This window comes from Phaethon aethereus, assembly GCF_964289735.1.
Source record: "Phaethon aethereus genome assembly, chromosome: 5".
Classification (NCBI taxonomy): domain Eukaryota; kingdom Metazoa; phylum Chordata; class Aves; order Phaethontiformes; family Phaethontidae; genus Phaethon; species Phaethon aethereus.
In genome coordinates, this window is record NC_138579.1 from 8,820,015 (window position 1) to 8,835,921 (window position 15,907).

The following is a 15,907-nucleotide window of genomic DNA, read 5'->3' on the forward strand; positions in this document are numbered from 1 at the left end:
ATTAGTGAAAGAGCAAAAAAGCCTGGATCCAGGTTAAATCACCAGTCCTTTTGAGCTTTGCTAATCATTACCAATAACCCTATGACTTCCACGCTGGGGCTTATAGGCAGCTCCATTGTGCAGAAGTAGTCTTAGGGGATCTGAAACTTGCACAGCAACTGCAGAAGAGTCAGCTTAGCCTAAAGCATCCCCACTTGCAATTTGCAGGTTAAGAAGCCTTTTGTAAAACACAACAGGATTGCCTCAAACTCTGCTAGACTGCTAGACGACAGGACTGGCTGTTAATTCACATAACAGCTTCAGGGCCAACTTTGCAAGTAAAAGATACAACCCCAGAGTAGCAGAGGGGTTGATGTTGTCTCAGTCTCCTGAGAGAAAAGTGTAAAAAAATGTGATTATACTTTGTTGCAATTAAGCAGCTCTTAAGATGTTTTTGGTCCAGCTGATCTGAATGATGCCAAACCAAGATAAAGTAATGAGATTAAAGAAAACATATCTTTTTAGTCCAGATACAGGTTTTATTTTATAACTTTATCATAACTCCTCTAAAGCTGTACGTATCACCTATACAGGTAAAGCAAAAATGTAGCACTGATTTTGAGTTGTACAGGCAAGATAACATCCTTCCTCAACTTCAAGATAAACTCATCCTGTTGGCCTCTTCCAGGCAAGCCATTAGATAGGCTCTAACAGTGTGGCTGCACTTCTGTTATGCGTGTTAAGGGATGTAAGTTCTTTTATTGATGCGTCTTAACGAAAACTGGTTCCCCACAAAGCTTCCCATACATCAGAGCTAAGAATTGAAAGGATTTGCAAAGACTCTCCAGTTCAGCCCTTTGATATTTTGAGTATCACAAAATCTACCCCCTTTAAGCAATTTTGAAAGACCCTTTAAAGAAAGGTGGAGAGGAGAATAAAGTATCTTAAAGCCTCCAGAGAAACAGCAAGGGAATTTCATGGTTTAACCTCTTGCAAAAAAATGGAGGTGGACACAGTCCCACTGAGCCTGACCAGTTTTGTGATCACAGTGACACAGCCTTGCTGAGCATGGAGGAATCAGCCATGGGGATTTTGTTGTAGACCTAAATACGTGGCATTAAGGCTTGCCTTAACTATGGTATGTCTGATGTTGAAAAACTTGCAGATAGATTGTGCCTGTGTAAAATGGGAAGCGAGATAGCTGTTGCTTTTGTCTGATAGAGGCGATGGGGAACTGAACCATGGATTATTGGAATTTTTTGCTTCCTCAGGCTCTGCAGCTACCTTGCAACAGCATGCACTTACTCATATATTTGTCAAACTTACCCAAAAAGGTCCCTAGGCTGGTAAGCGAAGGCACAGAGGTATCAGTGTGCTGGTACCTATTCAGCTACATAATAGCTAAACAGAGGCGCATGCTTGGAGTTTGACCTCAATTGCAATTAAAAAGAAGCTTAAAGAATAAATCCATGTAACGCTCGATGCACCTCAGGATGACCCAGCTGTGCTGCTGATGGTGGAAATGATCAGCAGAGTAAATGCCTGGAGAATGGGGGTTTAGTTGCCCAGAGCTCACAAGTTTTCTTGGATAAACCTCAGCCTTGGGCTGTCGTTTTGAAGCTAAGAGGATGCCACCTGACTCCTAACTGTGGGAAATGCTTTAGTGATGCTCTGTGACAGCGGGTGTGATGCTGGGCCTGACACTGCCTACTAAGGTCCCTGTTGTCAAAAGGGAAGAGGACATGAAGAAGATTAAGAACATGGGACATGGTGTACAAATTACTGAATGACCAGGACTCCTGATAAAAGACAGCAAACAGAGCTCCCTGGGACTCTCCGGGTAAAGAGACAAACCTCGTTCAACCTTGTTCACATGTTTTATCCATCTTCCACCTCTTGGGAAAGGTGTCCAGAGCTAGTCCAGCATACAGCTAGATCACTGAAGAGCTCTGGCAGACATGGGGCTTAGCCTGTCAAGGGGAGACGGCTGCACCCCTTCACTGCAAAAATTGAAGGACATGCATTTTGAGGGTAAGGATGTTCGTTATTGAAGTTATGTTTGTCTTTACTCATGCAGCTTTGGGCTAAGACAATTCCTTTCAAGGTTGCGTTGGTCCTTAAACTTCCAGGTGTGCATCACTCCAAACCTGTGTGTGCTTTGGGGCATTTCTTTCTAACCAGGCATGAACAAGACAGGGCAAGCATTCAGCACCGGTGTGCTTCCCCGTGGAGTCCCAGTGGGGGGGTGTTTCCCCCTTTCAAAGCCTTTGAGCTTCATGGAAGGGAAATGCAGCCAGCAGGATGTGCTGGGCTGCGGTACTGGGGTTTATGTTAATGTCTGGTTCATTTCTGCTGGAAATTGCAAAATCTTTCCTGTGGAAGGAGCAGGGAGTTTGGCCTTTCATGTGCATATAGACTGTTATATATTTAAATGGAGAGAAGTCCTAGGATGCACATGAAACACCAGAACAAAACATATGAGGGGACAGGAATCACACCGTTCAAATCTGTTTTCCACAGGCTGCTATGCGGTGTGGTTTTTTTTAATTTACTTTTATTTTTTTAATTCCTGTAACTCTCAATTCCACTTTTTTCTCTACCTCTGTGTTTACATACTTACACTGGGAGGGTAAAAATCCCTCTTTTTCTTTTTTTAGGTGGATGAGGGGAAAGCTAGCGAAACTTTCTGAGTGCCTGAATTGAAAAATCAATTATTTATTATTTCTAACAAAGTTCTTTAAAGAGCTATGGACACAGAGAAAGTTGACATTAAACTCCCCTGACTCACTATACCTCTTGTCTGCCTTTCCACCTCCCTCCCTTCCCCTCCGAAATGTAAGAAAATACCTATCCCGAGATCAGAGGAGATCGCGCCCGGGAACAACAGACAACCCTGCGACACAGGCGTAGCTCGCAGCCTCCCGTACCCCGCCCGGCCATGTAGGTCCGGCACCCGCGTCTTTCACACCCTCTCCGAAACCCTCCTCGCCGATCTTGGTGCCGGCAGCCCAGGGAGCAGCTCCAGCGCGGGATGGAGCAGGAAGCCTAAAAACTTTGGTCTGCAGAGAGACCTCTAGTGTTTTTCTTTCTCCATGTCCTGGCAGAGTTCCTCCAAAGTACAAATACACACAGAGCTCCCATTGTTTGCAGCCCTTCACAAGCCCACTGATCCTAATATGGAATTCAGCAGGAAACCCATGATTTCCTGACACACAGCAAGCTGGAGAAAGAAAGGAAAAACTCCATTAAAAACCTTCAGGCTCTCCTCCATGTTAGAAATGAAATGGAAAATGGAGTGGATTTAACAGGAATCCCCGATTCCTGCAGCCAAGCTGGAGGAAGGGAGACACGAATCAAAGCCGCAGGCTGCTGATATTTTTTAAGTCGCAATAAATACTGAGAACTACGGGGCAGGATGAGGATTTCCTGACGCAGACGAACGAAAAAGGACAGGTCACTTTTTGATCATATTCCTCTCTATTTAATTTATTCACCTCGATGATTCTCTGGACTGATCTGGTAATTGTCAGAAGCGGCTGTGACAGCCTGGAAACATTAGTATGATTTCCTGAGTTTGAGATTTGCTGCCCCCCCCCCCCCCCCAACTCAGGAAAAGTCAATACAATCGCACTTCATTTTTCCTTCATGTGCACTTGGAAGTCCTGGGAGCAGCAAGAGCAGCGGCAGCGGCAGCAGCAAGAATGAACTGCAAGGACGAAGATGACAACTGCGCCGACGGGAGCAGCAACAACGCGAAGAAGATGTTAAAATGCGTGGTGGTTGGGGATGGTGCAGTTGGGAAAACCTGTTTGCTGATGAGTTACGCCAACGATGCCTTCCCGGAGGAGTATGTCCCCACAGTGTTTGACCACTACGCAGGTAAGAAAGTGCTTTAAAAGAAATTTAATTGAGAGCCGCCGGAGGGCCAGGTGGGAGGTAAAGGAAGATCGAGGCGAGGAGAGGACCGTTCAAAAGGGAGGGACGGGTTACTTCTTGTCCGGGAATGTGACTGGGGCCTGAAGGGTAGCCAGGCAGCTTAGGTGGCAGCTCATACAATTGGGACAATGCTGGATTTATTCAGAGAACTTATTTGTTTGCTTCTGATTTTTATTTTGGTTTTCATAAATAAGCAGTGCTAGGGACGCAATTAAATCCACTGGATTTGGGGGACAACAAATATAATTCAGCCTCCATCAGGTTATACTCAGCTGCTTTGTTTGTTTTTGAAATTCTGAAGTTCTGAACTTTGCGGGCTGCAGTTATGATGAAGACTATATATATACACACACACAAAAAATATGTCATTGGTGATCTTGTGTGTCGTGGCAAACGATGCACAAATTATAATATTTAGATCCTATTTGAGGAGTAATCTTTGAGAAAACCAGCACAGTGTCTTTCAGTGCTGACAGAATATAACTCTCCTTTCAGAGATATTTGTTACTCCATCTATAAATAGAATTTGATACTATAACTTGATGGTAGGGAAAACAGAAGTGGTGACTGGTTTGAGTACTGTATAGTGAGGGAATTTGTGGTATAAGAAAAAAATATGAATATAAAGGTGATCGTCAATGATGTTCACTACATCAGATTAAGTACAATATTCACAGGCCTCTTTCTGTAGCAATTACTTACTTTACCCAGCTCTGTCCAAAGTTACCACGCAGATGGTGCGATAGGCTAAAACTGCTGCTCAGATTTCTACTTAAATGTTCCTATCGCAGATTCTGCTGGTTTTCTCCTCTCACTGTTCCTTTGGCTTACAGTTGTTGTTTGTGAGATCCCTGAAAAACAGATTCTCGGAGCACTGCAAAACTCGTTGCTTATCTTGCAGCAGCAGTTGGAGTTTCCTTCGTTCTCTCCCCACCTCCTTAAAAACTGAATTTTCATGGCGTGGCTTATCATAGATTTGGTGTTCTGTAATGGGAAAATCTCTGTTTTCATTCTGGCTTCGTGTCAGGTTTAGCAGATGAACTGGCCAAACAAGAAAACTGTGTAATTGCAGAATCTGATCCATGAAAATGTGAAGACCTTTTCCTCCACAAGAGTGGGCAGCGTCACTTCTAATGCAAGCAATACGCTCTTTCCTCTACCCTTCCCACCAGATACAAGTTAAACGACCATTTTAGAAAAAAAGCCTTGACCCAGGCAAGATGTAAGAATACTGCATGGTGTAAATGCGTACTTCCATGAGCCAAAAACCCTGAGGAAGCCTCTCTGTGTGAAATTATGTCTTGTATTGCAACAGCACCCACTTTCCCGTGGTAAGCCGAGATCCTTACAGCCTCGCTCCCCAGCAATACGCTGCCCCTCGGGCTCTCCCGCGCCCCGTGAATACCTCTGCCGATGGAAAAATCCATGCGGTAGCGGGTTCCAGACCACGCATGCGTCGGCCCGCGGGTCAGGTGGTTCCGGCGCGCGTGGGGCACACGCGTGTGCGCGTGGGGGCTGTGCACACGCACAGGCGCTGGTGCCAGCCGGGCAGGCTGGCACTCGGTGGGGGCACCACGCCGAGCCTCTCTTCCCCACCCGGCCATGGGTGACTCGCAAGGATGTGCTTTCATTCTGTTTCCTCTCTGTCAGAGGCAAAGTTGGCAGTGGGCTCCGAAGTTACTGAGAGGAGGGCTGGGAGAAGGATGGGAAGATGAAGAGTGGTCCTGCGCGGTCCTTATTTCCTTAGGGTGCCAGGTAAAAGCAATACGCGTGCACTTTTAAATCAAGCTATGTTTTCAGGGTTTGAAGATTTTGACCTCAAACATCTCCAGCTATTCTTATTGGGCCTCCTTAAGTATCGTAGCACATAAATATAAACGAAGAATGTTTTCAGTGAGAAAGTTCAGAAAGATAAGGGAAAAAATAGCTCTGTATATTAACATGCTATTCTGAGACAAACCCTGTCCAGCAGCAGTGGTCAAGACCAGCATCGATCAGAAAAGGAATTTCAGCTTTTTGAGAAATCCATTTATTAAAACAATTTCACTACGAAGCCGCACACAGAACTGAGCAGTGGAAATGACTTCTGGAGCAGAGTGCTGGAAAAAAACCACTCATATAACATAAAAATATTACGTGGCATAAAGCATAACATAACCCAGTTAAAATACTATGAGTATTGAGAGGGAAAAGAGCTCACTTGGGGCAACCTTACCCCTGGGCTCACAGCCTTTAAGAAATTCTGTAGCAGCAGCCCCTTGCACACCCAGCTGCGTGGCAGCCCGTGGTCAGGAGGAGAAGTGGCAACCATGGGCACAGCAGTACCACGGGCATGGTGGTACCACAGGCACCACAGCACACAGGGAGGCCTCGCATGGCAGCAGACCCCGCAGGAGGGTTGAGGCTCTGGAAAAATCACATTTGAATTTACCCCAGGGAATTGGTTTGTCTGACCCTGCCCTTGCCCCTGCCAAAACCAACTGTTTCAACTTTCCCAAACAAGCTGAAACTGTTTGATTCAGTTCTGTGCTGGAAATGCTCAAAAGCAATTAATTGCTGTGGATTTTTTGCAAAGCTGCACTTTCCATTGAAGGTTCTTCGCCCAGGCGCTGTTACCAGCAGTGGTGTGTTAGCGAGCGCTTCCTCTTGCCTCACCAGGTCACAACCTGGTTGTGAGTCCCAGGGCATTTACCGATTTCCTTCTTTCTAATGGAAAAAGAGGGGGAAGCATTAAAAATCGAGGATTCCAGTGGTGATCTCAGAGCAGTTTCTCACTGCCGTGACTCCAGCGACTCCAGCGAGACAGTGATGCTATCCAGCCCAGCATTGGGAAAAGCTCCAGATGCACCGCTGCCATGGCCAAGGCATTAACCGTTCATGGCCCCACAGTGCCAGAAATGTTTACTTGCCCTCTGCTTTGCATCTTTTTGGCTGCATAACTGGGGCAGGTTTCAAAGGCGCCGGTGAAGCAGGTGAACGTACTGACAAGGGTGGCCCAGAGGAAGCAACTGGCATTTCAGGGGGCTGAGCTCCAGCAGTCTTAGATCTGTACGGTACTTATTCAGTGCCTTTCACATGAAAGGGCTTGAAACCACTTAATAAAATTTGGGCCCACCCTGCCTCTAAGAAAATAAAAGGGAGTACATGGATTTCACCCTGGGAAGGAGCAGGCTTCCTGCAGATATCTCACACAGTATTTACAACTCAGATACAGCGATGCCTGGGACGAAAGACTGTTGGTGTTTCACCATGTACGCAGCTGCACTGTACAAAAGTCCAAACCAGTTATTAGCTCCACACTAGTCATATTCTGCCACAGATTTCACCCACAGTCCACAAAAATGGATTTGTTCAGGGCCTGTTGCCAGGGTTGGGATGTGATGGATGTAGAGTAGGGTCAGCGGCAATGCCAGACAGATGGGGAAAGCAAATTTGTTATTTGGATAGGAAACTGGGTTCTTTTGTTGGATGTGTGGAAGTTCATGAGTCTGGTTATTTCTCAGGGCATTTTGAAGAGGTTTTACTGGAGGCCAGAGCCCTGAGTAGGTTTTCTTACCTTTGGTGAAATTACAAGTCCCACACTGAAGGGGTTTAGCCACGAGGTAAATGGCTATTTCTAGGGCAGGCAAACCAAAGTGCTATCCCGGTGACAAACAGGATATTACTGGCTATAACTGTAACAATAGGGACTGTTTGGATAGTGAGTAGATGCTTTAACATGCTGGTTCCATTCTGTCTTTTGAACATCAAATGCTGATTTTCCGAGAGCAAAGGTCTCTCAGCCAGGGTGACTTGTATTGTGTCTAAATATGCGAGGTTATAAAGGTTTAATTGGGGCTAAGGTTGTACCAACAAAACAATTCAATTGAGCTGCTAGTGGAGTTGGTTTAAGAGTACCAAAATTAACTGGTTTGCTCTGTGAAAGACAGAAGGGAGATGAGTGGTGTTTGTTACTTAAGCAGCCACTGAGCATCTCATTTGGTATTCATGAACCCTAAAAGCCCAATAATTTTTAGCATGAAATTTAGTCACCCTAAAATTTATATTCAGGATTCCTAGAGAAGTGGTCGATGCCACATGCTTGTCAGTATTTAAGAGGTATTTGGGCAATGCCCTTAACAATACGCTCTAACTTTTGGTCAACCCTGAAGTGGTCAGGCAGTTGGACTACACGACCATTGTAAGTCCCTTCCAACTGGAACTATTCTATTCAATTCTATTCTATTCTAAAATTGTATTTGTTTTTTTATGTAAAATACCTCAATGACTAGGGAGCAGTACCAATGCCATGCAACTAACTTAGCCCACTCTGCAGACAAAGTGAATGGACTCATTAGATGGTTGAAGTCTAAGGAGAAGAGAGTGGTAAGTCTTAAACTGTCTGGTTTAGGCACAGCACATAGGTGAATGTCATACAATAGCTTTAGGAGTCAAGCTGCATCTTTGGTAAATGAGAGAGAGGTCAGCACCTCCCAAGGAGAACTGCAAAGCATCTGCACTAAAGACATAGAGTGGATGGTGTAAATACGTCTCTCCCTCCCCTCATGTGTCGGCACAAACTGGTGAACATTTATAAATAGTGAATCCATTTGAAAAAAATTAGCAGTGGCATGTGCTCAGCTAATGAATAGCATACAGAATAGTTCAGCCATGACTGAAGTTCTGTAAATTAAAAGCAATATAGAAGATGACTGCCATTAATTACTGTTAGAAGACACATTTTTTTGGGTTTTTGTGATGATTGAATCTAATCTGTCTGACTTGGCATTGAAGTGGGCTGGAGCACTCACCGGTCTCACAGAGCAGTGATCCCAAATGTGCTGGCCAGTCAAGCCATGCCGGAAAGGAGACTCTTCTGCTTTGGCATTTTTATTAGCATAGGAGGCAGTACCACTTCTCTGAGCAGTCAGCAAATCCATAAATCAGTTATATCCTGCCCATATGCCACAGTACTGACTCAAATCCCTGTTCCTCATGTCCTCCCATGAAAGAGAGCAGTTGAAAGTGGGCTGTCACCAATCCTGGGGCTGCCCATGGCTGGCCACACTCAGTCCTGGGGCAGGCAGGAGCACCCAAGGGAGACTGGGACCACCCTGACACCATTGACAGGCCATGCACCAAGCAGCTCGCCTCGCAGCTTCTCCCCATGGGGAAGGAACTACCAGCCAAGATACGGCAGAAACCAGATGGGAGCTGTAACATCCCAAATTTCTCCAGCTACAGGCACAAAAGCACATCTGTCTACACTTTTGATGTGCTAGTTATTTTTAATTGATTGCTAATGCACACTGGTTTCGACCCGTCTCTGCTTGTCATGATGTATGAGCAATGAGTTAAACCCCATACCATCACTTTTTTCCCCTATTGAAACTTCATTAGACAGGAAGAGGCTGCCCAAGGAGGTTTGCAATTTCTGCATGGGTGCTGCCGTGGGAGTCTTCACACTACCACATTCTTGAGACAGTTGTCTCCTATAAGCAGTCTTGGTAGCACATTAGAGAAACTCTTCATACAATGTTTGGGGTCATTAAACTGAGAGCGCTATAAATAGCACAGAAAGAGAACTGTGATGTTTATTTGCATGGATGTTTGCAGTGAGGGGTTTTTTTTCCTTTTAATGTTCATCCAATTTTGATCATACAGATTTGAACTTCATCCTTGAGACAAGAAAGCATTGACTCTTTTAAGATCTGGCTCTTTAGACTAGCAGCCGCAGAACAGATATGCTCATTTTGCCTCTCAGGAGCTAAAAGGACTTCTCTGCCAATCTTCCCTGGTATCACCCAGAACAAACCAGGGATCTCAATAAAACATTCAATGTACAACACAACAGTTTCTGTTGCGCAGTTCACCAGGCTTTCATGCCTGGCAGCAGTGCAATTCAAAGGTTTTCATGGATGGCTTTTCTGAAGATAAGTTAAGTTTTACAAGACCACTAATTCTCAGGCTCCCCACAGAAGGTTTAATTTTGTGTCCTGTGTCACATAAGCCAGAGGAGATCTAGTGATCCTCAGGCTTTTTCACACCCAGGAAGCCTAGACAGTCTTTATAGCGAAAAAGTGCTTTTTGCCTGAATCACCATCATTTTTCCACATTCAGATGGATCAGGCACCGTATACACACCCAAGCGTCTTAGGACCTTTTCCTTCTGAAGGTGTTTTACGGTATGTGAAGACTTGAGATAACTATCACTCATATCTCTCTTCCTCACACACATCCCTGTATTGTCCTGCGGGTGCATAATCCACTTGAAGCCCATGGAAACAGAGGTGTGTGCATGTTTTGTGATCCCGTTTGCTCAGGGCGGGTCGTTTCTGCAGCAGTGCTCGGAGTGCTGTGGTGACACAGTCCCCGTTGTCCCTTGGCACTACTGAAATGCAGCTGTGGCTGGGAAGGAGCCTGCAGCACCTGAGCTCTTTCCTACCTTTGCCTCTAGCTCTGTTATACAGCTTAATTTTGTACTGTTGCCACTCCTGGTTTGATTTTATGCTGGCCAAAGCTTTATGCTACAGAGAGAGACAAAGATCTCGGCACCCATCCCTCCCATACCCACTAGCATCTTGCTGATCACCCATGACTCAGCTGACAGCCCAGAAGCTGCTGCAGCCTGATGCAGAGAACTGATTTCTTCATCTAGTATCAGCAGTAGATGGATGTCCTTGTGCGTTGAGCGCTGCAGGGGACAACACTGCCCCATCAATAACATTTACAGTCTAAAAACTAGATGTAGGGAATAAGCAAACTTACAACACACATGAGGAAGGATAGTACCAGGAATTAGAGGAGTAGATGAAGCAGCCATGTTACTTTATCCAGACTTATCCACCCCAAATTCCACCTAAACCCCTCTGTCTACTATTTTGTATTAGCTATGATGTGTTTGAAGGGCAATAGAAACACAAAGAATACTAAGCAAGGAGTTAGACCATTTGAATGTGTGTTGGTGGCTCAGATGTAGAATGATGGGAGTTTTTTAAGGTCAAGTCCTGAGGGAATGGGTTGGAAAGATGAGGAAGTCAAATGACTTAAAAAGAAATATTTATTTGCATGTGATTAACCCAAGGAATTTATCACTGTACAGGAGTTACTGAGGTCAACATTTTAATGAGGTTTGCAAAAAGGGAGGTTGGACCAGGTACCAGGGAGATTGAGTGCTATTGTAAGCTAATGAAAGAGTCTTCTTCAAGAGGTAACAAAATGTGAGCTGACACCACCTTCTGTTAGAGGCCAGGATAAGACCTAAATTTGGTCTACTGAACGGCAAATTTTCTTAAATCTGCTCCCTGCCACATCAGTGACTTGACTCCCTGTGCTGTGAGTTTGGCCCAATCCAGCACTTTTATACTGAGTACTGTGGAAAGGGACTTTTTGGAATGATTCTTCTGATATATGTATAGGCAAAGTGATTTTGAAATTTTGCTTATGCAGCAATGGACTCCTGCAAAGACACATGGAGAGATTTGTCTGGAGCATGAAAAAGATTAACAGTGGAAGCAATGAGAAAATGACCCTTTTCTTCTCCACTATCCCAAGACAGCCAGTCTTAGTCTTTCCCTCCCCTTTTAATCAGTGTAACATTGCAGGAGGTGACATCAGCTGAGGAAACCAAAACTGAAACTGTGGCCTCTGGCCCTTGAAGGACAATCTCTACAGCTTGAACTAACAATCACATCCACTATCTTAAAATCAATAATTGACTCAGTACATGTGGCCAACCATCCACCCCAGGGGGCAAAACCACTTACAGGTGGTGCCAGACCAAGTGCATGTTGACAACCAGGCAGATGCTTTTCAACAGCAGATGCTCCACATGTAGCAAAGAAAAATAAAAACTTAGCAAAGTCTAAGCAACCAAAATTCCTAGACGCGTACAAACGTCTTCATTTCTGCAGGATGTGGCAGTGTTTTTACTAAGTCATTGTTACGACGGCTTTCTTGCTGATTAAGTAGGTGCAAAATACCTCCACTAAAACTTCCTTCTCATTTTCTGTTCTCTTGATAAACCTTGATACCTTGATGACTGTATGAGTGATACACATCATTGCTACTGTGCATCACTGTGTATATTTTGCCCTGCAGGCAGTGCCTTTCCTATGTTCTAACTTTCCAGTTGTTATGGCCAGACCTAATGACATCATGGAAATGGCAAGGGATGAGGAAGAGCAAACATATTTCCTTCAATTGTTCTGTTCAGACAAAGTCATTAAACAGTAATGACATCTCCTGTCAAATTATTATTTATCTTTGCAATGAAAAAAATCCAAGTTATTATATTTCTTGTCTGCTCTTAAGAGTGATCACTTACCAGTCTCCTGTCAGATATATTGTTCTTCTATCCCAAGCTATGGGTCTTTCAGCTAAGTTAGGAAATAAGTTACCAAAGAATGAAAGCTTTATGAATTATCACCCCAAGTTTTATCCCAAGAGGCACTGAATGAATAAATTCTGGACTGGATTTATAAACTGTTATTCATCTCTCTTTTTTTTTCCCCCAAATAAGATGAGGGAAAATGTGTTTTAGAATAATGTCTAATAATTAAAAATAAAACAAAAAGGTTGATTTACCTTATTTATTATCAAGCATTATTCGCATTCAAACTCAGAAGTCTCCCACCCAAAACAAGCTGTGCTACCAGCAGCCTTGGCTGAATGCAGGGACTAGGCCTTACAAGCCACTTCTACATGTGCGAAAATGCTCAAGCGCGATTCATCAGCCAATGACTTTCCCATGTACCCAGGTGGACGGGAAAGCTCTCCCAGATCTGAGAATGAATCATTACACCTCACTGCAACCCCAGGCAGCATCCGTCATGTCTTAGCAGTGAGGACACAGACAGGTGCACATAGCATGAGGGAGGACCCAATGATACAACCCAGCTGTATGGTTGCTACCACCTTTGGTTGAAATGGATGAAGATCTGGTTATAGAGTGATGGCTTTTCCTTAGTACGTATTCTGTAGCATACATATTCATAGATTTATGACCGAGAGCAAAACCCTCTTCTTAAACAGATATCACTGTGGGCATGGAAAGTCATCATATGAGAGTAGGCAAGATGCTCGGAAGGGTTCTGTGGGTCACAGTGCCATCTGCACCCTATGGCATTTGCTGGGAAGTGGTGTCCCCAGCTGGTCCCCGTAGCCAAAGAGGTGTATTTGGGATCCCAGGGAAGGGGAAGGCATGAAAGGCTATGAGAGCTTGGTATTTCAGCTAGCACAGTTCCCCAGACTTACTGTGGGCCCAGTGCATCAGCAAATCCAGCAGTGAGGTTGCCCCAGGGTTGCCTTTCTGCCTTGGGGACTGGCACGGCAATGAATCCATAAATACGAAACGCGCCAACCAGCCTCAGGGGAAGAGAAGTCTGGAAAAACCATTCACAGGCAGGAGAAGCACTGGGAAAAAAAGAAAAAAAACCCCTCCCCAAGGAGGGGGGTGGACAGCTGTAAAAATACTCCCAAGCGCAGTGGCACAGGAGGCACAGTCAGGAGGGTGACAGCTTGGGAGCAGGAGGAGAGCGGCACAGCGCTGTGCCAGGACCCTCGCTCCTGGCTCAGGGCGGTACGCAAGTGCGTCATGGAACCAGCGCTCCCAGTGCTGAGCACGGGAGCCAGCACTTCGGCGTCTGAAAGAGTTAAAGAGAGGCTGGACAGAAAGGTCCTGCCACAGTGCAGGAGGATGCCTGAGATGACTCACTGCAACTACTTTCCAACCCCTGCAATTCTGAGGGGATGGAGGCCACGTCTCTTATTAAAGAGTCTCTGGCACAGACATCCAGCTATAACTTTGAAGTAATGGTATTAACAGTATCTGCTAATGCTCGGCTTTCTGCAGAGTATAAGGAAAAGAACAGCTTCAGCAATGAGTGGGAAAACATACATGTTCAAACATAACATTAATTTTTATCCCCTGGGAGGTGGGACAAAAAGAGCATCTATTTACAATAATAATGCTGCTTCGCTGAGAACAGACCATAAGGAAAATCCCATAAGGTTGGAAAATGTGTTTTAAGTTCACAAACTGTCTCATGCTCCAGCTCTAAAGCGGGCAGCCATCCAGCTGCTGTGAGCAGCTCTGTCCTCAAAGGGCAGACCCTCCCCGTCCCAGGCACTCTTGGTTTCTGAGCAATCTCCCCAGCTCCATTTCAGAATTGGTTAGCTTACCTCAGTGTGTTTCTCTCCAATAACGAGGCATAGACTCAATGTCTTTTTCTAATTTGGGGGCCCAGTTGCTTGAGAACCTGCCCATGAACAGCAGAAATGCAGAGACCTGATTTCTCATGTAAAAGGTGAGGTGTTTTTACCAGGGAATCTCAGCTCTGGAACAAACTCACGCTGAAAATGCCTCCTGAGACCATCTATTTTATGCTATATATATCAAGCAATGGCTTGTGGAAGTCATGCTCAAGACTTCGTGTTGTCCATTGAAGCTTGGACAAGAGCGCTGACAGGTTGGGTTGCTTGATCCTGCTTCCCAGATGCCTCCATATGGGTACACAAACTTCACTGAGGGCTCAGGGTCTATCTACATATAGATTACAAAATACCTCTAGAGAAGTATTTTGTAATTGCATCTTTATTTTTGTTTAGTTATAACTACACATAGACCTTTTCAGCTATATGAAAACACACGGGATACTATAGAATTACTTGTAAATTCTTTCTAGTTTAATCCCATTTTTGCTCTCTGAAAGCTTGCTATTAATATTTTCACCAAAAAAAAAATGTAGGAGACCATATTTATGCTCTTATTTAAGTTCTTAGAAAGACCCTTTACCTTCACAGTGCTGCTTTGCTTTGTTCTGTGTATGTAAACGGTAGATCTCAAAAATCAAGTACAATTCCCTTCATCTCATTGCCTTCTAGTTACTGCTCGGAATATTTTAAGCCTGTTCCAGGAATACAAGGGAGTAACATCTCTTATTAAAAAATGTAGGTGAAATACAGCTTTAAGAAAGTAATTTTCCAGGAATACCGACCATGAAAACAGGATCAAACTCAACATTAAAAGGGGAGTTCATATTCAAAAAAATATTCAGCTAATCTGCCAGAAACCAAGCCTTACAGAAGAACTCCAAATGAGCTGAGCAAGTTCATGATATCATTAATACGGAGAATTTCCCTTGCCATGTATAGAAATATTATCTGATGGAGTGTGCCACTTGGAGATCTGCTGGGAATTTACCTAAACCATTCAGTTTGGTTCAGTTCCAGAGGGGTGAGGTTGCTGTGGTTCTTGTTATTTTAATATTTTAGAGTGTTAAGTGCATTTTCTCCCTCTACTCTCCCTCCTGGGAAACAGCTAAAATGGTGAAATAATTCATTCTGCCATTATTTGAATTATATTGCCCAATTTATTTCTTTTCCTGTAAAGAGCTCCTTGTAGCAATACCATAAGTCCCTCCTGATGCTTCCAAGGAAGGAAGAAGCAATGAGGAGTGTGAATGCAGAATGAGGTCTCCAATCTGAAGTAATGTTTGACAGAGGAAATCTGTGCCAAGAAAATGGTGGAACAGCAATAATTTGTGTTGTCTCCATATGGTGCTCCCAACTGGGTTTCTCTGTCCCTGCCCTCTATTTAAATGCATGGACACGAGAGATTTAAAAAAAAAAAAAAAAAAAAAAGTCTTGCAACAATTTTGCAAAGAAAACAGTGTTTTGAGACTATGCCCAACAGGGTGGAAACGCCTGAGGACACAGGGAAACCTTGTGCCTGGCTGAGTGCATTCACAGTATGTCATGGTGAGGTGCATGAGACAATTCATAAAATGACTACATGACTAGAGAGCACCATGTACCTTCCATCACATTATGTCCTTCCAGCTCTTGATCCCCCTTCTGCAGTTCCCTCCATGTTTCAGAATGAATAGCTGCATCTCCTTTTCTCGGCACTTATTTTCTACATTGATCTTTTCTCAAAGAATAGGTCTTCCCACCTGAACTGTTAGAGAAAAAGAAAGATGGTTTGTCTTTCCAAAGCATGCTTGGGTGCAGC

At 44.4% G+C, this 15,907-nt stretch overlaps 1 protein-coding gene across 1 annotated transcript in view; it reads left to right on the forward strand.

Annotated features, from left to right (window-relative positions):
- Positions 1-3,680: 3,680 nt before the first annotated feature.
- RHOJ (ras homolog family member J) overlaps positions 3,681-15,907 on the forward strand; it is a gene marked incomplete at both ends in the record, with an annotated part of 56,796 nt that continues 44,569 nt past the window's right edge. The window contains one exon of the mRNA XM_082000770.1: positions 3,681-3,858. Coding sequence (XP_081856896.1) covers positions 3,681-3,858 — 178 coding nt within the window. The remainder of the gene's footprint in view (positions 3,859-15,907) is intronic.